The sequence below is a fragment of the Semicossyphus pulcher genome, unplaced genomic scaffold (genome assembly GCF_022749685.1).
Source record: "Semicossyphus pulcher isolate SPU_LCO1_2020_fin unplaced genomic scaffold, fSemPul1.0.p SCAF_12, whole genome shotgun sequence".
NCBI lineage: Eukaryota > Metazoa > Chordata > Actinopteri > Labriformes > Labridae > Semicossyphus > Semicossyphus pulcher.
The window spans coordinates 30,118,232-30,140,999 of NW_027211626.1; the positions used below are offsets into that span (position 1 = coordinate 30,118,232).

Sequence of the window (22,768 nt, forward strand, 5' to 3'; positions counted from 1 at the left end):
TGTTTTGGGGGCTGTAGCCCTGAATATTACGTTCAATGTAAACCTAGAGCCAGATGACTACTTTACTGCTAACCTCTTCCTCAGCTTGGCTCGGGTTCACCTCTCTTTTGCTCTCTCTCTGTCTCACTGCCCAACACAAGTTACAGATTAAAGAGAGGAATGATGGAGCGCTCAGGTTCAGTTTGAAAAACACAACTCTATTTTGCTTGTTCCAAAAGTGAAGGAAGGGTAAGAAGTTACCATCTGAAATAACTTCTCAATAATTGTTGACTTTTTTTATGATTGCAGGCGCTGCTGTTTAGCTAGCGCTCCACGCTTGTGTGGTACCACAGACAGACTTTCATAAGACACAGACAGACAGCAACATAGGATGGAAAAAGAAAGCGAAGAGAGGGACAGCAGCAGATGATGCGATGATGATTTCCTATGCCCGGAAATGTTTAGGAATTGCTAAGTAGTATTAGTAAAATTTAGTGACTAGTTTCACCAACTCTAGTCATTAAATGTAGCAGTTCTAATTTTGTGATGTTATGTTATACGCCTTCCATGGAGGCGTGCAAAACTATTTAGCTATCACTAGGAGTTACGATGTAACTTATCATCATGGTCACGGGCCAGTACAAGGGGGCACCAAAATGGTGAGAGCTGGCCCAAAGTTATGAGGTGAGCTCACTTCCTTTTCTGTCAGAAGAGTAAAAAGTATTTGTCTTTTTCTTCTTGATAAAGAAAATGTCAGGAAAGGAAGATTTTTTTTAAATGATCTAATTATTTCCTCCAATTTTCAAATTTTGCATTTTGAACTAGAAATGTATCCAGCTGCAGCTGTCAGGTCTGCAGTTTGTCATCTGATCAGCTGCTGATTAAATAACTTTAAATAATATTGATGAACCTTGTGATCGTCACTTTGACAGTCATCATCTGTAAAAAGTTATGGAGCGGCTTCATTAACACTTGTGAACAAAGTAATACTTGCCTCTTTGTGTTTGTGTTCCCAGTTGCCTGGCATCAGCTGATATTGATCTTACTGGTCTGTGGATTATTTATAATTAATGAATAATTACGTTTTTTTTCCTCTTTGTGTTCAGCAGCTGTTCTATCAGAGGGTGCCGCCCTCTCCTTATGATGTCATACCACCTGTCAATCATCCACCTGCTGCCTGGACTGAAGTTCAGAGGGTTCTTTAAGGGGAATGAGGTCAGGAACCTAAAAGAACCCTGTTGTTTCTCAGAGTGTTTATCAATGTTTTTCAAGGTTTATTAGGCTTCATGAAGAATGAGGAGAAAGATGTTGAATTAGAGCTGCTGTGCAGATGTGAGTAGGCGCTGGGCATTTTGAGCAGAACTATACATACCAGATTTATCATTGAGACTTGAGACAAAGGACTCTAATTCAAGCAGCTCAATGCCTGAGTAGGTAGGTATGTTCATTTTGCATCACGCAGTACTTGAATTCACAACATTTGGCACCAAGTTGCATTGTGATCAACTTGCGCTTTTTTTCATGGAGAACGTAAATCTATTTAGTGAGAATTGTGCAGTGTTTACAGTAAAAAATGTTGATGCTTTTAAAACAGACCATTTTAAAAATGTATTTGTAATGAATTCTCAAGTTGTAAACTTTAGATGGTTGCAATTTGATTCTATTTGGGGAAAAAACAACATTCTAACGGTATGCATATTATTGTGCATGTTGCGGCTCATTTGGTTTACAATTATTTACATTACGTTTTTCATTGTCATTATGTTCCTCATCATGAACCTCTGTATATTTGTGATAGAAATATTCTATTTTGAAAACCACGAGTCTCAACGTATGTGGTTAAAAAATTTAAGTATACATATTTGAGTTGCTAATACTATATTTTCAATACACAAATACTGATTTGTGGAAACCTTTTAACTAAACAAGTTTCAGTTTGAAACTGAAGCTAACTCAGTTCAATCAAACTATATTACTTTAAATTCTGTGGACTTGGAGACAGACTGCACTAACAAGACTTTGTTTTGCATCTGAACTTTATTGACTCATTCGGTCTGACATGAACAAACTGTACACATTCACAGTCTGATATTCTGTTTGTTCTTTAGCTTTCCTTCAGTTTGTTGAAGTGCTCTTCCAGAACGTTCTCCAGCTCGTTCTCGCTGTAATCTCTCACCACAAAGAGATCACCATCATCAGCTCCCCGAATCATGGCGGAGAGGCCTGCACAGAGAAAGAAAAAGAGAGAGAAAGAGTGAGAGAGAAAATTAATGTGATCATTCTGGTTCTCCATCATGAAAAACATTATTGTTATTAATTAGACTGATCTGATATAACATTAAACCCCACAACACAACAGAAACAACTCAAGTACAAGAGGTGACTAAGTACATTTCATTAAGTATTGTACTTTGGAAAGAACTCAAGGTACTTGTACTTTACTTATATACTTCTATTTCCAGTGAAATGTTCTCAGAGAAGAATATTATACGTTTACTGCACTACATTTCTCAGAGCAGACAAAAGGAGGGAAGGCAAAGTTGGGAAGGTAGAGGAGGAAGAAGTGAGAGGGAGGTTAGGACAAGGACAGAGGAGGGAGGAGAGCGGGATGGAGATGGGGAAAGAGGGAGGGAGGGAAAGGGGGAGGGCAGAAGAGGAGTGAGGAGGGAGTAAAACAGGAAGTGTCCTCACTACGTCCTGATGACGGTCTGAACAGACAGAAGATTTTCTTTTTCATGTCAATGGCTCGGCCGAGCTCGTAGCCGACGCCCAGAGACGGCTGTGTCACCTCGGCAACAATCACTGAGTACACAAAGGTTAAAGGTCACACACATCAGCATACTTAGCTCAGGTCAAAGTCACACTTAGATAATCAACAAACTATCACCGTCACACTGTCGAAGCCAGTCTACATCTCGATCGTGGATGGCTTTGTCTCCTGCTGCGGTGGCGTCCTCTCCTGTTCAATCACAGCACAGCAGCTTAAAGCTTAGTGACATGACACATACACATACATCTTACTTTGGATCACTGTGTGCACACTGTGCAGAACGGTTCACTTGTATCACTCAGTATTCTGTACTCTGTATGTAATGGTACTGTGTGTTTTTTCAGTTTGTACTCAAGACTACTACTGTGTAGACTACTACTACATGTATGTAGTACAGTATGCACTCTGTGTACCGTGTACCATGTATGTTTGACCTCTGACCTCTGTCGGAGAGCTCGCTGTTGCCCACATGCTCGGTCAAAACGGTCCCGTAGCTCTGCAGCTTCTTTACGATCCTCTGATAAACTTGCACGTCATCTCTGCCGCCGCGGATACTCCCGCAGAAGTACACTTTCATACTCAATCTATTTCCACTTTTTCTACTACCTGTTTACTACTTACTGTCTGTATCTGTTCCCGCGCTGGACGCAAACGAGGCTATGCGCGATGACGTGTCGTGGTGATTAAGGCATGTTTAAAAATATTTTTCCCTGAGCACGGGCTTAGAGGTACATCGCTTTCCCCCCTCCCATCTCATTGGCTGAATGTCATCTGTCTGAACTCCCAGGCTCTGATTGGTGCAAACTGGAGGCGGTATCCAGTTAGTGTGAAAGTTGATTTCATTTCTTACAACTCATCCTTTTTTTATACATATACATACATACATACACACATACACATACACATACATATATACATATACACATACATATATACATATACAGTATTGTGCAAAAGTTTTAGGCAGGTGTGAACAAATGCTGTAAACTAAGAATGCTTTCAAAAATATAAATAATTGTTTATTTTTATCCATTTACAAAATGATAAGTCAGCGAACAAAAGAAAAATCTAAATCAAATCAATATTTGGTGTTACCACCCTTTGCTTTCAAACCAGCATCAGTTCTTACAGGTACACTTGCACAAAGTCAGGGATTTTGTAGGATCATAGTCAGGTGTATGATCAACCAATTATACCAAATAGGTGGTAATGATCAGCAATTTCACGTGTAGGTTGACAGTCATTAATTGAAACAGAAACAGCTGAGTAGGAGGCTTAAAACTGGGTGCAAACTCTGTTATCAAGGTGAGGTTGTGGAAGACAGTTTCATGTCACAGTTCATACGCCATGGCAATACTGAACACAGCAACAAGACACAAGGTAGTTATACTGCATCAGCAAGGTCTCTGCCAGGCAAAGATTTTAAAGCACACTAGGGTTTCAAGATGTGCTGTTCAAGCTCTTTGGAAGAAGCACAAAGAAACGGGCGACGTTGAGGATCACAGACGCAGCGGTCGGCCAAAGACAACTTCCATGAAGACCAGAAGTGGTCTTCATGGAAGAGTTGCAGCCAAAAAGCCGTACCTCCGACATGGAAACAAGGCCAAGCGACTCAACTATGCACGAAAACATAGGAACTGGGGTGCAGAAAAAGGGCAACAGGTGCTCTGGACTGATGAGTCAAAATGTGAAATATTTGGCTGTAGCAGAAGGCAGTTTGTTCGCCGAAGGGTTGGAGAGCGCTACGATAATTAGTGTCTGCAGGCAACAGTGAAGCATGGTGGAGGTTCCTTGCAAGTTTGTAGTTGGAGATTTGGTCAGGATTAATGGTGTCCTCAATGCTGAGAAATACAGGTAGATACTTATCCATCATGCAATACCATCAGGGAGGCGTATGATTTATTCTGCAGCAGGACAATGACCCCAAACATACAGCCAATGTAATGAAGAACTATCTTCAGCGTTAAGAAGAACAAGAAGTCCTGGAAGTGATGGTATGGCCACCACAGAGCCCTGATCTCAACATCATTGAGTCTGTCTGGGATTACATGAAGAGACAGAAGGATTTGAGGAAGCCTACATCCACAGAAGATCTGTGGTTAGTTCTCCAAGATGTTTGGAACAACCTACCAGTTGAGTTCTTTCAAAAACCGTGTGCAAGTGTACCTAGAAGAATTGATGCTATTTGATTTAGATTTCTTTTCTGTTCATTCACTGCATTTTGTTAATTGATGAAAAGCATTCTTAGTTTACAGCATTTTAAAAATGAAATGAAGGTTAAGTCTGTGGGTAATATAAACATTAAGTAGCTGTTACAGCCGCCGACTATTTTCCAAAAGCCTTTCTCTCCTGATTTACCTTTTAAAATATAGGCTAGGTTTTCCATGGTCTGTGCCACCCATTTGTACTTACTAGCAGTGACTTTTTTAAGTCAAAGCCTTTAAATTGCAAACAAATCTGACATGCTCATATTTACGGGTGGTAGAAAAACCATTGTTGAAAAAAACAAAAGGAGCAGCTGCTCAACTGAACTTCATCTTCAAATATCAACATATTTATTTGAACATCTTCAACATATTTACACATTTAATTGACGACCATTTTTATGTACATTTAAAATTGAGCCGATATGTGAAATGTGAACAATACATAAAGAAATATACTGTTTCAGTAGATTTTTTACTCTGTGACTGTTACATGCTGGATTTTATGTGATGATTCTGCTCATGAGCTCAAATCCATAAAGTTTATTTGAGTCTCTTCATAGAAACTATAAATACCTCTGAACATGGAAAAAAATCCCCCAACTCCCATTTAACTCCCAACCTAAATATTACAGAGAGAATAACAGAAGAGAAAACAGATCAACCTTAACATAAACTTTCTGACAGGAGAAGAGGTTTCCGTTTGTTGGGTGTGATGGTGTTTGGGGGCTCAGCGGGCCCTCAGCAGCGTCCTCATTGTGGCGTTAAGAGTCAGTTCAGGCACGTGTCTGACAACCCGCTGCATAGGAGCCAAATTGGGTCCTTCCAGGGAGTCCAGCAGCCCTGAAACCACAAAGACAAGAGGTCTCACTTTGACAAAAACATGGACAGGAGGTGCCTTTCTCACAGTTGACTATTTGTAGTCTTACTCACAGCTGAATAACGCATCCCTTTTTAATGTGGGAACCGGAGCTGTCGTAACTTTTCATATTCATAGTTTTTGTATCACAGCTTTACTAATAAGCTATATACATTACAGTAGTGAGAGTGAGGTGACAGACTCATTACAATCACTCTCCAGTAGTATAAAAACTTTTTCCCAAGATTCTTTGCTTGCTATTATTTTGTTTTGGTCGTCTTGATGCTTTTATTAAAATCTTATAGTTTTCATGCTGTTGATTAACTGCTGGGTTTTTTTTATTGTTTTTTTTTTGCAAAAGTCCCTGAAAATAAAACCTACACTTTTCAATTAAATCAACATATGTACCCTTTTCTAGACTACAGAAGGGTATAATTGATCAGAATAGAATGTAACATTTACAACTAATGTAAGGAACTTTCGGTTTGTGTGGATCTTGGCGACCCCATGTGGACAAATCAGTACATCTTATCTCTTTCCTGTACATGTGTAAGTACTGTCTGCTTCCTTTTAATAGTGAAACGTATCACTCAGGGTGAATCTTTGTCGAGGAAGATGTAAAAAATTGGCTGTTTCAGCATCATGAATTTTATCGCCTCATCTGACACCAAACCATTGGCAGCGGTTACAGGCATTAAAATGACAATATAGAATTTAACAATTTTGCTGCTGATGATCTCATTTGCTTTTTTTTAGCTCATATAAAGGCAGCAGTATTGATTTCAGTCTCCTTCAATACCAACTAAAAACAATGACAGTATAAAATGTTTATTTTTGCTTGAGCACTTGAGATGTTGTAGTTTCTGACCTTCTACAATCTTGTGGTAGGCGAAGTGAAGATAGAGCAGGAAGAGCATGTGGAGGACCGACAGAGTCCCGCAGAGGAGGAGACGAGGAGTTTGACCAACCGTTCGAGACAGCAGAGCCGCTACCTGATGGCAACAAGACACAAAAACCAGGTGAGCTCATAGCTAAGGGATAATAGGAGGGTTGAAAGGAGATGTTGTCCTCACCATGCGCAGAGTAGACAGTCCTCCAAGCAGTAGCCAGAGGATGTAGAACAGGAAGTGGAAGTGGATGTTGTAGGTGATGAGGAGGACGACACAGTGACCAAACAGACCGTAACCCTGTTAACAGAAGGAGGAAGTGATGTCACTTAACCTTGAAATCCCCTTGTCATCCTGCATGCTGTTTTTACTACTGTGTCTATTGTGTGTATTGTGTGTGCTGCGTGCATTGTGGTTGTTGTACTGCCACTGACCAGCAGGGAGAGCATCTGCAGCATGGTGATCTGAGCGTTGACCAGGTACGCCAGGAAGTAGATAAAGGAGGAAACACCGAGCCAGTAACCAAAACATGTTCCTATTGCTGTTCCCATCAGGGTCCCCTCCCTCTGTAACACACACACACACACACACACACACACACATTATCAATAACACTGAAGTACTACAGAGCAGATGTTTAATGTTTAACAAATGTGTCAGACTTTGTGTGTGTGTGTATGTGTTCTTACAATGACAGTTCCTGATGTCTTCATGCCATGCAGCAGGATCGCCACCAGAGTGAAGACCAGCATCAGAGGACCATATAGCTCACCTGCTATCTTCTGCAAAAATAGTACAAACTGTCAGAGGACTGAGCCTGACCTTGAGGCTCATCCTGGACCTGAACATTAGCCTCAAACAGAAACTCTGAACGATAATCTTAGCTTGGATGTAAACCTCAACCTCAACCTAGAAACTGAACCTCAAACTGAGCCAGGGAAACAGAGGGACATAAGGATGTCTCAGACAAAGACCTCTTATTTTGAAAAAAAGTCTTGAATGATGCTAACAAACAGCCCCAGGGTCAGTTTGCGCTCAGGTCCTGTCAGTAGATTTGTTGTTTTGAACTTGTGTAGAGACAGGTCGTGGAGGTGTTTACCTGGGGGAAGTTGATCATGCGGACTGGTATCATGGACTCTATCAGCCTGAAAGTAGACAGTAGCGTCAGTTAGCATCATGGTAGCAGAAAACGCTAACAGTAAATAGGAATTGGAGCATCTCACCTACTGCGGACCTGCACCGGCTCCACGTCAAAGTATGGCCTGAGGATGTCAATGTTGGCATACAGATTGAAAGCTCTGGAGGCCTGACGTTTCCCTGCCTGCCACACCTGTACGCATCACACAGATTAAAACTGATCTACTGTATCAGGAAGCAGAACCTCTAAAATCGTCCCTTACCTCGTCAGCCACCTGTCGACCCAGCTGCCCTTTTAACCCCTTCATGCCCAGAAACTCTCCATCTTCAACAGTGTCATCCTCAGTGGCGGCTGCCTCAGCTGTCACCTCCTCCTCCTCCTTCATCCTCTGGTGCATTTCCCCCATGTCCTCAAAGCTGGAGCCTGACGTGTCATCCATGTTCTCCATGTCAACAACAGCCGAGCTGCTGCCCTGAATACAATACAACAAGAACAAGCAGGGTTAACAGCAACATAAGATAAGATAATCCTTTATTGATCGCCAGGGGGGATTATGTAACATAACATAATTAAATGAATGGTTCAGGGGGAACTGGTTTCATCACCTTGTCTGTTTATTCTAATAGCAGTACTTGATTTGAACACCTCTTTTACCACTGAACATGGCTTCTCTCAGTTGTGTCTTTGCCTGCTCCGCTTTCGTCACCCAGCCCAGTTGTGTATTTTACATGATGGTCTTATTTCGCCATCTATAGACTTTAGCTCAAATAGTTTGTTCGCTCGTTAGATTAGCATGGGCTGGGTTAGCCTCGTTGTTATTGGTCAGTTCTATTGGTTATCTTGGCTATGCTGCCCAACTCGTCTGACAGGTTAGCTAGTCTGTTAATAGCTTAGCTAGACTGGTTAGCATGTTACATGAAAGAGTAGTTACGCTGTAATGATGTTAGTTAGTAAGCTACTTAGTAAGTAGGCTAGCTTTGTTATTAGCACGTTAGCTCACCTGGATGAGGTTATCATCGAAGCTTCCCCAAGGTTCCGTGTTCGTGTTTCTGTTTCCGGAGCCTGCAGACATTTCCCCGATGCGGCAGCTCTCCTTGTATTTAATCGTGTGTGTCCCGGGTCGGTGTCGTTGTGAAGGTTCTGACGGAACAAGGATGGAGTTTAATCTCCACAGATACAAAGAAATATATGCTGTTTAAGTCTAAAATCTACATCACAGACAGTAGCCTCTATTTTCGCTCTGACTCCGCCTCCAGACTGCACGCAAGGGACGTTTTGACATCATACAGGCTGACTCCATAGACGGGCTGAGTCGACTCGACATGCAAACGCTTCGTCTTCTTCGTCTTCTCTCGTTTTTTTGGCGGATCGCAAACAACTTTAAGGTGCATACCGCCACCTACTGTACAAGAGTGTGTAGCATCATATCATTTACCTACTTCAGATTCTGGTCTGAAGAAGAAAAAAAACTCGAAAATTATGAGGACCTCCCTAAATGTATAAAAGGTAATGAGGTATCAAGAGTTGCTCCAACATGGCAACACAATAAGAGTCCTTGAGAATTGAATACAAGGTAATTTTAATCAACTGTATGCTAATATCATTTTATTGTATGTAAAAAATACTGTCTACGATTAATATGCACGTTTCCTTTTAAATAGAGATAAAAAATTAAAAAAAAAAGACAACGTGGAAGCCGAAAATCTCGCGAGTGTTTCCTGTTGTCGATGAGCTCCTATGTATACAGTTCATAAGTATTGGCCTGAATGTTTCCTCTCTTATAAACATGTACTGGTTAGATTAACTGATTGTGATACTATGATGAATTGAAGATTATAAATCTAATTGTATTCTATTGCGTATTGATTGATTTAAATATGTTTTTTAATGCATGCCGTAAATAACTTGTATAAGCATGAAAAGTGAACAGAGGTCACCCCTTTATTCATATTTCCCTCCTCTCTCTCTGCACTTCAGCCATCTAGTGAATATATAAAATATATACTGTATATATTTTTTTGTTGGTGTAAAAAATATATATAAAAATGTTTTATATATTACATAATTACTACAGTACATGTTGGTCAGCAGATAAATCTGAGGTTCAGAATATGCACAAATCTTTTTGTTTCCTTATTTGTTTTCTTTTTTAATTTAATTTGATCATTTCTAGCCTGAAACACATTACAAAAATGGAAAATTCTAGCATGAAAAAAAACACCTTAAACAGACGGATTAGAGATTGTTTTTGTTCAGATCACACCTCAGTTTGTATGTTGAGTGTTGTTTCAGGATTACCTGATCCTCCACAGAACTATGTGGAAAGTTTCACAGCTTTTGTGTTCACAACTGTGAAACTTCTGAATGACAATACGATTATTGTTTCCTGAGATTTTCTACTTGTCTTTGTTAATCCCGAAGGTTCTAAATCATAGTAATTGTCTGCTTTATTGGTTCTGTTTTTAGACTGTGCCTCACTAATGGCAGTTTGTGGTTCAGTGTTTCTAATTTGTTGCATTATGTCTTTCATGTGTGGTCTGCTGTGACCTGTCTGAACTGTGTATCTTTCATTCCATGCTGGAGGAAGAACTGAGATCTCTACTTTAGTCAAAGTAGAAAAAAAACAGTTTAGAAATACTCTGAAATATTCAAGTAATAGTCCTGCAGAATTGTAGGTGGAAGTGCAAAACCAATAGCATGCAAATATACTTACAAGTACTTCAACTATATAGTAAATAAACATTATAATTATTGCATTCATTAACTTAACTGTAATCTGCCACTGGTAAAGGAAGGTGGATTTTATAATCTGAATCTGTAAAGTTACTAAAGCTGTCTGATTGATGTAGTCCAGCAATACAAACGTCTATCTATCTATCTATCTATCTATCTATCTATCTATCTATCTATCCACCCATCCATCCATCCATCCATCTACTTACCTACCGACTCAGTTCTAAACTCACCGGCAGGGGGCGATCTCGCTCTCTGCCTGATTCCTGATTCGAGATGTTGCTCTCAATTCTCGCGACGCTTCTCCACCCTGCATGTATGTTTTTTTCTTTCCTGTGATCGTGACATTGAGTGCCAGCTGGTGGAAACACCGGCGTAACTGAGCCCGTTTTCAGTTTAAATAGTCACTGAACTTACTTGGATCATTAATGACATCGAAGTCGAGAATCAACAGCAGAAGCTCACGGTGAGTTAAACCGTCTGCGGCCCACTGCTCTGATCGTGTCAAAAATTTCAGCTAGTCAACGCTGACCTGCCTTAAATGCTAACCGTTAGCCACGTAGGCTAGCTGCTAACCTAGCTTCAAAAACCGGCATTTGCTCAGCTGGAAGGAAGCGTGTTTTGATATTAGTCTGATAAGTTTATCCCATCGTTAGTGTTGCCAGCAGTCAAGAACGGTCGTGTCGATGGCAAAAATCGATAATGTTATACACTGAGCTAACTGTTAACTAACGTAGCTAAAAACACACTATGACCTCCAGTTGTTTCAAAAACCTTAAATCATAAGACCGACATTTGCGATTTGTAAGTGATTTTAGTAGAGTTATAAAGTTAGTAGTAGTAACAAAGTTTTATATTAAAATTCACCCGATTTTGATGTTAATGCTTATTGAAACCAAACTCGCTTCAAAAAAAACGTTCAATTTTACAGTCCCTCGTTCATCCACTCCCAAATTAGACATACTGATAAATCATTGGCCAGTGTCCGCTAAGGGCTTCCGTACTATACATTTGATCGCTGCACTCCAAGCATAAAAGTAGGTATTTTACTAGATCATAGGGCCGCTGGGTGCATTATCTGTAAACCGAATTTACGAGGCAACCTTTGAGATTCCGAGAAAGAGTTAGGTTGTTCTGCTCACTCCGTACCTGACACGAAACGGCTATAACAACTATATAAACATCCAGTGTTATTGTATTGGGTTTGGCGAGTTGAACTCAGACAACTCCCGGTCACGTTTACCCTTGGTTAATGTGAAGCCACGTTATCAGCGGTGCACTCTGTCACTTCCGAGTAATATCTAAGAGATGTAAAATATGATCGATAATACAAAACTACAGATATACAGCAGCAGCCCACGGTGCTTTGCGGCCCCTCTGCAGCCCCCTCCCCCCGGCCTTTTGTGTGTACGTGCGAGCCGAAAAGCAGTCATGGCGGACAGTCAGAGAATAGTTTCCTCATTCCTTTGAGCTCCGACAGTAACAGACAGAAACTAAACAATAAGCGTGTTAACTTCACTTTCAAAGGCTGAATTGGCAGTCGAGGACGCGCCGTGTTGCCGGGGAATTTTTATCTGCTGGTTTATAACAACTGAGTCAGCGACATGAGGTACGATAAGGGAGAATTAACCAACTTTGTTTTCCCGTTTAGCTACAGGGTTAGCTTTCACATGGCTGTGTAACTTAGATATTGATTATATCAGATGCTGATATGATATTTCAATAGAAGACCGAGGCAAAACACTAAAAAGATTACATCTAACATCTAAACCTCGAACCTTATTTTAAGATGTAACGTGCTAATACTGACTGGTGGAGAAAGTTCTCAGAGGTAAAAGCAACTATACCATAATGAACAAATGGTCCTGTGAGTAAAATCCTGCCTTCAAATCAATTATATATCCAAGTAATTGTAGTGTTAAATAGCGTCATAACACTAAATGTTATCTCTTGAATATTATCACAGATTTCTTCGTGTATTAAGTATTTAACTGGTTAACACAGTTAGGAGGTTGGGTTAATGTAGACAAGTAATTCAAATGAATACTAAAATGAAGATGTTGAATTTGTAAAAATATCCTAGTGTTCAGTAATGTTTGTATTAGAGTGAAATTGGTCGGCATGCGAACAGTTGTTGGAGATAATAGTTATTATTGATCTTGTTTCAGAGATAGTTTATCAATTACCTTGTCTAATAACTTCTGTCCGTGCTAAATATTTACTAAAAATATAATCGATACAAAGTCACATTGAGAGACAGTTAAAACCCTCTTGAGTCAGCCTGTCTATCGATAGTTGAACACACTGATCAGTTCATTTACTGTAAAACTTTATATTTAGTGAGTAATGTGACATTATTTACATTTTTATTTAAAGTAACAACTTTTATATACAGTAGCATATCTAATCTATTCATAGTAACATCATTGTAAAGATAATGACAATACTTTTTTTACTATCAACACTTTTTTATCATCTGATATAATTTATTGACAGTTTGATTTATTGAAGTAACTAAATTGAATGTATAAATCATGCAGAGAACAGCTGAGATCTCACTGTGCTGATTTGGAGCTTTCAAACATCTCATTTATGATTGTACAACATCAAATATTTATTTAAGAAATTTATCAAACTTTGAATAATAATAATAGATAATAATATTTGTATTATACATTACATACACAGACTTTCAATGAAAATGGCAAAATAACTTTACATGTAAATAGGTTGCATTAAAGATTTATGTCTGACATGTTCCTGGTCTATTTGTGTGTAGAAAGAGTGTAATGAGTAATTCTAGAATATTGAACTATTGTAGTGGAACTGAAAATGTGTTTATTAATGGATTAGTCTGCTCAACAAAGATTAACAGGAATCCTGAGGATGTTGTCAACATTGACCCCTACCAGAACAGAACCATGGTGTATGCTATAAACTCTTATGTCTAAAGGTCACATGTCAGCTGGTTGTTTTCCTCAGTGAGAGAAAGTGAAGCGAGTTTATCAGCAGCAGCAGACTGACTGTTTCCAGCTGATACTGCAGCAGCACCACACCTTTAGGCCACACCCACTCACCACCAAAACATCATATTGGAGCTATTTCCATGACAGCAGAAAATGTCATCAGATGTAACCCTAAGGCTAACCTATGTCAGTTAGGGCTGTGCAATAAATCGCAATTTCATCATTATCGCAATTTGAGAATTCGCAATAAACACATTGCAAAAGTCTGAATTTATCGCAAGTACCTCACATATTCACACTTCAACGAGTTTTGTTGTCCACCGTGTCTTACAAAAGGCCCGGCCTCCACGCTGGTGTCTTGAAATACTTCCATACTCAATGTATTTTTGTATTTGTGAGGATTGGAGTGTCTGAAAATAGATTAGTGGTGAAACTGGTTTCATCCTAGCGGATCCTGTTGAGTCAGCAGCCCGCTGACCCATCACGGAGCACAAAGCAGGTGTTCGTAAACACTGTGAATTTCAGATGAGGCCTTCACCACAACACAGCAGCCTGAATGATCCGCTGATCTGCAATCAGCTGAGTCAGACACAGAACAGAAGCTGCAGTAAAACCTTACCTGGTTAAGAGAGTGACTCACCTGTGTCCTCAGTCTCTTTTGTCCTGTTTTTATCTTGACCAGCCTACGAGCCACAGCTGCTGTAAAAATAGATTATACACATGTTTTGTGTTTTTGATAATGCAGTATCAGGGAGTACACTACACTAGAAGTTGAAGGTTATATTGTGCATTTATTTTTGGTTTGAGTTTCACACTTGATGTAGCAATTTGACCCAATAAACAGTTTTGAATATCTATTGTGAGGGAGAGATAATGACGAATATCAAAAATGAAAAATACAAACTAGAAAGGGAACAAAATGTTGTCTTAACTCCAAACAAACAAAAAAATCCAAAACAAAAGACAAGCCTTGATGTAGAGAGTGAAGTTGAAAGGCAGAAGTGTAGGATGAGGAACAAGTGCACCATTGGTCAAGAAAACAGAAGTGAGAGTCTGTTTAGAAATTACATGTTACAGGAAGTTGGTTTTAGTGTCTGTCCCAGCAGACTGAGCTGAGTTTCAGTGGAAAGTTTTAAACCTTTTTATTTCAGGAAACAGTATTTACTTTTCAGCTGCATGCTAAAGTTTTGGTAAAATCCCCCAAACCCCCAAATATTTAGTGTTAGATTTGTTAATAGAGCAACAGATCAGCTGTATTAGTGACACAGCACCTCCTCATATAACTTCAGTGGAGTCTGACTTGGAACTGCTGCTTTTTATCCACAATACACGTTGCTACATTTTAACCTGTCTTTCCTGTTTCCTGTCCAGGATGCCGTTGGCTGAGGCGGCTGTGAGTGGGCTGAATCAGTGCCGGCAGGCCCAGAATCAGCTGGAGGATGCCGTCAGCGGGGTGATGAAGGCCGAGCAGCAGCTGAGGGAGAACACCAGAGAGGTCAGGACCTTCCTCCTCCTCCTTGTCCTCTGTGTTTGCCTCCCCCCTTTTTTTATGACAAAGAGGGAAACAACACAGTTTCCCGGTTTAATAATCGATTTTCTAAGAATTTGTGATGTTATTGAATACCTCAGTCTGCTGCTGCTAACCAGCAGCTAACGTTCAGAGCTGTCTGCATAACTATCAATCAGTCATGTTGATATCTGCTGAAGGATAAAGTAGGATGGATATTATTTTAACTGTGTAGTTAATGGTTTGGTAAGGAATACACTGAGTCAGGAAGTGGTAATGCACCCACAGCTCAGGAATGTCTTTGGTATATTGCAGACTTTTCCTCTGATTTTTAGCTCTGGTGTTGAAGAGGAAAATAAAAGTTAAAGTATTAAGAAGAGCTGCAGTTAAGTAAGCCATTTACTGAGGAGACAAAATGCAGGAGAAACACGTTCACTGTAGTCAGTGGTCTATCATTTGTTTGTCAGCCCACTGTCCCAGGACTGTAAGCCAACTGTCAGGTAACTGTCACCCAACTGTTAGCAAAAGTGAATCAACATTGTATTTTGTGTTTTGGACAGCAGGTCTGAAGACATTTGTCAACATCCTCTGATATTAACAAATGTCGCAAAACTAATTAGCAAAGCCTGTCCCTAGTTATATAAAATTCAAACAACAAATACCCACGAGACAGTACAAAACAAACTAACGCAACAATGCCACAGAGAGACGAATGCAAGGCACAAACTGTAATACAATAAAGCACAATAGAACACCATAAAAGTATTAGCTCATACATGGATACATGCCTGACTTGTTTTAGTATAACAGGATGCCTGTCCAGTCGCGTTTTAGTTCTGCGGGTAAAGTGTTCCACATACTGATTTTATCCCCTGAGCAGAAAAGGTTGTTTGTCCAAGAGAGGATTTATAAAAGGGCACTCGACAATTCCTGTGTTACTGAGTGACATACTCGAAGTGGAACCATAACGTCACAGAGCACCTGAGGAGCCGGATTATGTTGACATCTATGGATGTGTTGAAGATTAGCAAATTCAATGGACTCACTGTGTACCTACTTACACACTCTGGTGTGTGTGTGTGTGTGTGTGTGTGTGTGTGTGTGTGTGTGTGTGTGTGTGTGTGTGTGTGAGTGTGAGTGTGAGAGACCATAAACACCTGAAGTCCTCTTATTGTTCAGGTGTTCACCCGCAGTGGCCCTGGTAGCTCAGCTTGCTCAACTAACCACTGTCAGGTCAGGTCAGCATATTTGCGTGTGGGCGTAGGAGGAGCTGATCGAGTCAGCATATAAAGACTGTAGACAGAGGGATGGGTGCGGTAGAGTCAGTAAATAGTTGAGTGAAGAGAGAGGACTTTATATCACTGACGGACTGAAACTCGGACTGTACTCTATTTAACCCTCTGTGCACCAGGTAAAGCTGTGTGTGTGTGTGTGTGTATGTGTATGTGAAGTTTAATCTAATATTCAGGACATAGGCCACACTGTCTGTGGTGTCACAGCGTGTGCTGTTCGGTCAGCTGCTGGATCACAATAGCATCATGAGACTACATCTGCAGCTAACAGATATTTTCATTATTCATTAATGTTCCAATCAATTTCTATCTGCCAAGTGAAAGTTTCGGAAACTGTGACGAACGCTCATGTTCCCAAGTCAACAGCCACTGTCAGTCTAGTTCAAATTTGTGCCTCACCAGGGTTTCTCTGTCTGTCTCCCTTCCTGTCTCCCTCTTAGGTTCGCGCAGAGCTGCAGAGCTGCGTGAGCCGGCAGCAGGAGGCACTGCGCTGCAGGGAGGTGTGGCTGCTTGGGCAGATCGAGCTGCTAGAACAACTAAAGACAGAAACTCTGCAGCAGCAGCTGCACCAGCTGCACTGGGTAAGTGCTTGTACTTAATGGTTATACTGGTCCGGAACTGGCCGTATGGCACTGCTGTGACTTCTGTTCATCTCACTATAGAAACATAAACGTGTTTTCTTAGACTGAACAAAATGTTAACTGTCAAAAGCAGCTGATAAGGAACACACAGAGAAATTAAAACCAGATGATGAGACACACGACAACATGTTTTCAACTCTGTTTACTGTGTTCCAGCTCAGAGGTCAGTTTGATGTAATCGTCCATCAGCTGCACAACTCAAACAGCAGCAACGACCTTAGCAATCAGCTGACCAGCTGCATGGAGAGGTAACCACGCACACAAACACACACGTACACTCACTGAAGTCAGATTCAGTGAATTATTGTTTTTGGTTTCTTCTTGATGACAGCCTTCTGCAGTAAGATGTTTATGTGTCTGAAGATAAAGGCTGCAGTCTGCAGAGACTCTGTTCTGACTTGTTTTCCTCTGCAGCAGTCAGTGTCTAAAAGCAGCAGCAGGAGTGAGCTCAACAGCTTAATACAAGCCTTAGGAGGAAACAGGACATAGTTGCCAAACTGTGCAGCAAGTTATAAAAACTGGGCTGTGATGAATTTTTTAGGCACAATAACTTCCAATTTCAAACACTTAAATCCCTATTTCCATCATTTAGTCCTAAAGTTGTTCAATTCACTCGCAGCACTATTCAAAGTAAATTTCCTTAGCATAATAGATCAAAACTGTTTGCTTTAACTGCTGCTGTTCTTGTTTTCTTTCCTCCTGTGTTTGCAGGTTGTCCTCTCTCAGTCTGACACCAGAGGAAACACCTGAGCTGAGTTTCCAAGCTGACACTCGCTCTCTGAGGCAGGCCATCACCTCTTTTGGCAGTATCACAGCTCAGGTAACACAGATACACACTCATGGATGGGCGCAAGCGCACACACACACACACACACACACACACACCCAATGCTGATTAGGTATTTTTCTGTACTTCCTGTTTTGCAGCCTGTAGAAAGTGTGTCCTCTCAGACCCCCGCCCAACACGGAGTTCAGGTGCAGAGCTGTCCAATTGCTGCTAAGAAACAGGTAACTTCACCTGCTAGAGATGGATGGATGGATAGATATCATTGATTATTGATCATTGTTATTGATCAGACTGTGTCTCTGTAGAAGATGGAGGCCACAGCCCTGAGTGAATGGCTGCTAGGAACTCAACCAGCAAGTCCGATTAGTTACCACTCCAGCAAGAACCCTGAGGATTGGCTAATGGCACACAAGGAGAGCAAGGTGAGACAGACGACTAATCAAAATCCTTTACATTTTTGACTGTGTCCAAATGACCAAAACCCAGAGAGATTCAGTTCACTTTGGCCTCTGTAGAGAAGAAAATCTATTAGTAAAAGCTACTGGAACAATGAAGAAACGATAGAATTACTCTTCTGATTGAATGTTTAAAGCTGATAAAATCTTCATGCATTATTGCTGTTGTTATTCTTGTGCCTGCAGACAAACCTGCAGAGTTTCATTAACACTATACTATCAGTAAACCTATAATCATAACCAGTAAATGCATTTTTCACATGATCCATGCACACATTGTACATCATTTTGTACTATAAATGCTTGAAACAAAGACATAAAGTGAACCCAAAGCTCAGAAACATTGAAACAAAGTTTAATAAATCAATCAATCAACCCATCAATTTCTGTTCATGTAGTGCCAAATCACTGTGCTTTGACATATCAAGCTGACATAACACTCAACATATAGAGCTTAGGTCTGCATTACACAGAGAGTTCAACATACCCAAGGTACCTTTTTATTATATGCTTTACCAACTCTAACAAACGCAGGGCTTATTGGTCACAGATCTACTCTTCTTCTTTACAGCTCCTTAGCATATGCAGCATATTATCAGTCACAACAATTGCCAGGTCTATTGGCGGCATAGCAGCATTTTTTAAGCTTAGATCAAACTAATATCAGTCAAATATAAAGTTAAACATAATCATAGGTTAAAGCAACACAACTGCAGCTGGATAGCTGGCAAAAAAAGTTCTTGACAGAGACGCTTTTTAAATTTTATTTAACCTTTATTTAGACGGGTAAACTCATAGAGACATATGTAGCTGTATAAGTAATAGGGCAACAGCTCGAGCATGGATTTGTAAATGAAGATACCATTGCAATGTTCTGCGCATGGATAGTGATGACCAGTTAACTAATGAATACAGAGTGCATTGATGTGTGAGAGATTTACGGTTTGTAATGAATCATTAAGACCTATAATATCCCTGCTCCGTCATTAGGGCACAAGTAGATCTGACAATAGGTACATCTATGTTACATGATACATAATAGTGTTGCATCGATGCTTTTTCTGTCTGCTTCAACCCCTGTGTTGTCAAAAGAGAGAAGAAATTAAAAAAAATAATATAAAACATAATTTAAGATATGGAAGTTAGTAAGTTACAGCCTTATGTACAACAAGTACAAGGCTTTAGTGCTTGGATGAAAAAGCATAATTAATATCTTTCATATGAAAATTCAGCCAGGAAAGCCAAAGTGTTTTGCTGGTCCTCTGACAATCTGCTCAAAGAGCTCATGGTCGAGACCATTTATTGCTTCATCCAGCAGTGCTTTTGTTCAAGTTGAACATAACATAATCTGCTCCTGGGCCTGTTGGTTTTGCATCATAAACTACCATTGTGTTATACCTTGTTAAGAAGGGAACCACCTCAGGCCGAGACCATACTCTTTCTAGCATTAAGAACCCATGTCCATGCTGTGTCTGTTGATCCGTTTTCACATTGACTTCCTTTCTGTTTGTGTCAGACTTCCTGTCCTGCCCTGGCCTCGATGGACTTCCTGCAGGCCTGGGGTCAGCTCAGAGACCTGGAAGCGTGGCTCCTCCAGGACCAGCAGACCCCAGTCAGCAGGGAGAGGACAAACAGCAGCTGCAGCTCCTCCTTCTCCATAGAGAAGATAGACGAATCAGAGTTCGCTGTCTCTCCTGAAGAGGAAGAGGAAGAGGAGGAAGAGGAGGAGGAGCTAAGCGACTGGCTCATCGCCCCATTCCCTGTTGCCATGGAGACCATGTCAGATGCAGAGCGGTGGCGTAGGGTGTTGAAGCCGTTCGAGGATGACTGGTCATCCAGTGATTGGCTTGTGGGGTCGAGCCCTGCCAACGCAGACTGCTCGTCCTGCTGCCAGACCAGCAAGGCTGTGGAGATTGAGAACCTGGGCCAGCTCAAGTGCCTGAAGACCCCACCCACCTCCAGTCCTGCCTCCCAAACCCCCTCAGCTCCCCCGACAACCCTGGAGGCATGGCTGCAGCAAGTGGTGCCGGTACAGCAGACCTGCAAAGCCAATGAGGTTTGCTCCACCTACTCTGCCTGTGTCTGTGATGAGAACTGCGGAAGAGAAGCTCTGAGCCTCTGGCTGCTCAGACAGGACGGGCGGGACAAGAACGGAGTCCCTGTAACCAAGAACGCCTTGCCCACCACCAAGATCTCTCCACCCACCAACGCTAAGAACACCCTGCCTAACCTTAACCTGAGGGAGCAGGAGGAGAAGGTAGCAGTTCCATTATGTCAGATGTTGATTTGTGTCTTGTTTACAATGAAGCTTCAGAGTGAGAGACCATTAACATTAAACCACCACGCTTGTCGTCAGGGGTCTAAGTTCATTTCTGGTTCAGTCCATCATGTGTCAGATAAATAAATTTATTTCTTTTATGAATGACGAAAGATGTTTCTCCTCAGGTTCAAGCCATCCTTGAGGCCTGGCTTCACCCCACGAACACCCCCCCCTCCTCCTCCTCCTGCTGCAAGAATTCTCTGCAAGCTCTCAGCACCTCCCTCTCAGGCTGGGTGGTTCCTGAGGAGGAGAAGGCCAGCAGGGAGGAGCACAGCTCCCAGTTCAAGCCCTCCTCCTCCTGTTTTTCTCCATTCCAACACCCTCTGGATCCAGGTCTCTGGGTTCTTCCAGAGACCTTTCCTCCTGCTCCAGGGTCAGGAGGCCTGCCTCTCCCTGCAGCAGAGGAAGACAAATGGCTGCTGAAGAAGAGGAGCCAGGCTCAGGTAGGTGGATCCCTGAGAGTATTTCAGACCAGCAGAATCCAGTGCAGATCTGAGTTGATCAGACCAATGACTTCCTGTTTCCTACATGCAGGAGCGCCTGGCACTGCCCACTGTCTGTGACCTGTTCTCGTGTATGAAAGTGGGTGGGGACAAAGACAAATGGCTGCATAGAGCCACTGAACAGGTGAGTCTTGGGGCACTATCAATCTGAAAACACATGTGAAACCTGAGTGTGTAGCATCACAGTGAGGGGACCCAAGACAAAGAAAAAATTAACATCATGTTTACATTGAATGCATGTTTCACAGCAGTGTGTAACAACCTGTCCACCTGTGCACAAGGTCTCTCTCTAAATAATATAGACCTGCTCTTTTGTAAAGTGTCTTCACATAACTACGGTTATGATTTGGCATTATACAATTAACGATTCATTGATTGATTGATCGATTGAGGTGCATTCAATACTTACCTTTGATCACTGAGTCTCTGTTCTCCCTCCAGATGTGATGACAACGATGATTATGGATGTATCTTCTTCTCTCCTCTGGGAGACACTATCGCTGATCAGCGCACACAACCACAACAATTTAACCATCGCCGCCATCTTCTTCCTGTGATATAACGACACTGAGCCTCCACCCGCCACTCTCTTCCAATTAAGACCAAGAATCTATTTATGAGTTCACTATGTGGACTTTGATTCTTTAGTTTGATCAAAGAATTTCAACTTTCAGCCCTGTCTCTCAGTCTTCATCAGAGGAAGGAGCTGACTAAGCTGTTGTTATGATGACACTGATGAGGTCCAGATCTCAGCAACATCTCCAAATTGAACATTAAACAGAAAATGTAACTATTTTGATTTTTCATACAATAGTAACAAAAGCTAAAATGAGGCATTTGCTCCTCTTTATTGTTCTTAATTACCATATGATGGACAAAATTGGCCTTTTTTTGATAATGACGACAATTAGCTGCATATTGTGGAGAAACAGCTCCCAGAATATGCTAATATCAGATGACCCTGACAGGGAGAGAGGGGCGGAGTCAGATGCACACAGGGGTGCAATATGAAGGGCGGAGTTATATTTAGATATAAAGTAGCTTTTATTTGAATGCTTATTTTAACACAGATATTTTATTGATTTTACTTTTTAACAGAATCTCTGCCTGTTCAGGTAGAATTTTCCTTGTCTTCTTCTATGAAGCTGCTGAGCTACAGAGATCTACTTCCTGTCCAGACTGCAGGCTGTTTCCATCACTTACTGAGTCTGGTGTTGTTTTTCAGTTTTAAAGGTGTAGATGTAGTAGGTTCTGCTTTACATTGTGACATTAAACACTTTAAAATCTGTTTTCCTACTCCATGAGAGCTTTACTATCTATAAACATATATGTATGAAATATTGGATATACAATTCTTTCATATTAAAAGCTCTTTAATTTGGTCCCTCAGTCGAGCATTGCAGGCAGTCTCTAATCTGCCGCTTGTGAATTGGTGATGCTTGTCATGTGTCATTCACCTGGAAGACTCAGTTTAAGGCAGAAAAAAAAGATTGCTTATCTACAGAAACAATAAAAAAAATCTTTCCCAGAATGCCCTGGTGGAGTCAACCTGCAGTCTGTCTGCCAACAGGTCACATGACTCTACAGTCAGAAGTGATTGGTGCATTTTTTGAATCTGTGGTATGGTTTTTGTTTGAGGAGGGGTGACTGGTCATTAAGAGCTGTGATGTCATCAGTACCCCCTTCCTGCTGTGATTCTCTACAGTAATAAAAACTTGTTGACATCA

General features: G+C 41.1%; 3 protein-coding genes across 6 annotated transcripts; 1 reads left to right on the plus strand and 2 right to left on the minus strand.

Moving 5' to 3' along the window:
- Positions 1 to 2,011: 2,011 nt before the first annotated feature.
- dnph1 (2'-deoxynucleoside 5'-phosphate N-hydrolase 1) lies at positions 2,012 to 3,454 on the minus strand. The gene is made up of 4 exons (XM_069659234.1): positions 3,191 to 3,454; positions 2,867 to 2,938; positions 2,671 to 2,781; positions 2,012 to 2,202 (listed from the first exon to the last, which is right to left on the minus strand). The coding sequence occupies exons 1-4, from the start codon at positions 3,324 to 3,326 to the stop codon at positions 2,084 to 2,086; spliced, it is 438 nt and encodes a 145-aa protein (XP_069515335.1). The 5' UTR covers positions 3,327 to 3,454; the 3' UTR covers positions 2,012 to 2,083.
- A 1,843-nt stretch (positions 3,455 to 5,297) lies between these two features.
- Positions 5,298 to 9,166, minus strand: yipf3 (Yip1 domain family, member 3). Its single transcript, XM_069658511.1, has 9 exons — positions 8,838 to 9,166; positions 8,100 to 8,309; positions 7,923 to 8,029; positions 7,799 to 7,844; positions 7,389 to 7,481; positions 7,134 to 7,265; positions 6,886 to 6,999; positions 6,681 to 6,804; positions 5,298 to 5,796 (listed from the first exon to the last, which is right to left on the minus strand). Exons 1-9 carry the CDS (start codon positions 8,907 to 8,909, stop codon positions 5,684 to 5,686), a joined length of 1,011 nt encoding a protein of 336 aa, XP_069514612.1. The 5' UTR covers positions 8,910 to 9,166; the 3' UTR covers positions 5,298 to 5,683.
- Positions 9,167 to 9,391: 225 nt separating this feature from the next.
- On the plus strand, positions 9,392 to 22,768 carry ncoa4 (nuclear receptor coactivator 4). 4 transcript variants are annotated; one of them, XM_069658510.1, is made up of 11 exons: positions 9,392 to 9,410; positions 14,908 to 15,031; positions 16,776 to 16,916; positions 17,133 to 17,224; positions 17,688 to 17,796; positions 17,904 to 17,984; positions 18,069 to 18,185; positions 19,735 to 20,475; positions 20,664 to 20,981; positions 21,073 to 21,165; positions 21,483 to 22,768. In XM_069658510.1, the coding sequence occupies exons 2-11, from the start codon at positions 14,909 to 14,911 to the stop codon at positions 21,486 to 21,488; spliced, it is 1,821 nt and encodes a 606-aa protein (XP_069514611.1). In that variant the 5' UTR covers positions 9,392 to 9,410; position 14,908; the 3' UTR covers positions 21,489 to 22,768. The 4 variants fall into 4 exon arrangements, with proteins under 4 accessions (XP_069514611.1, XP_069514608.1, XP_069514610.1 ...); XM_069658507.1 differs by lacking the exon at positions 9,392 to 9,410 and adding an exon at positions 10,910 to 11,036; XM_069658509.1 differs by lacking the exon at positions 9,392 to 9,410 and adding an exon at positions 12,001 to 12,179.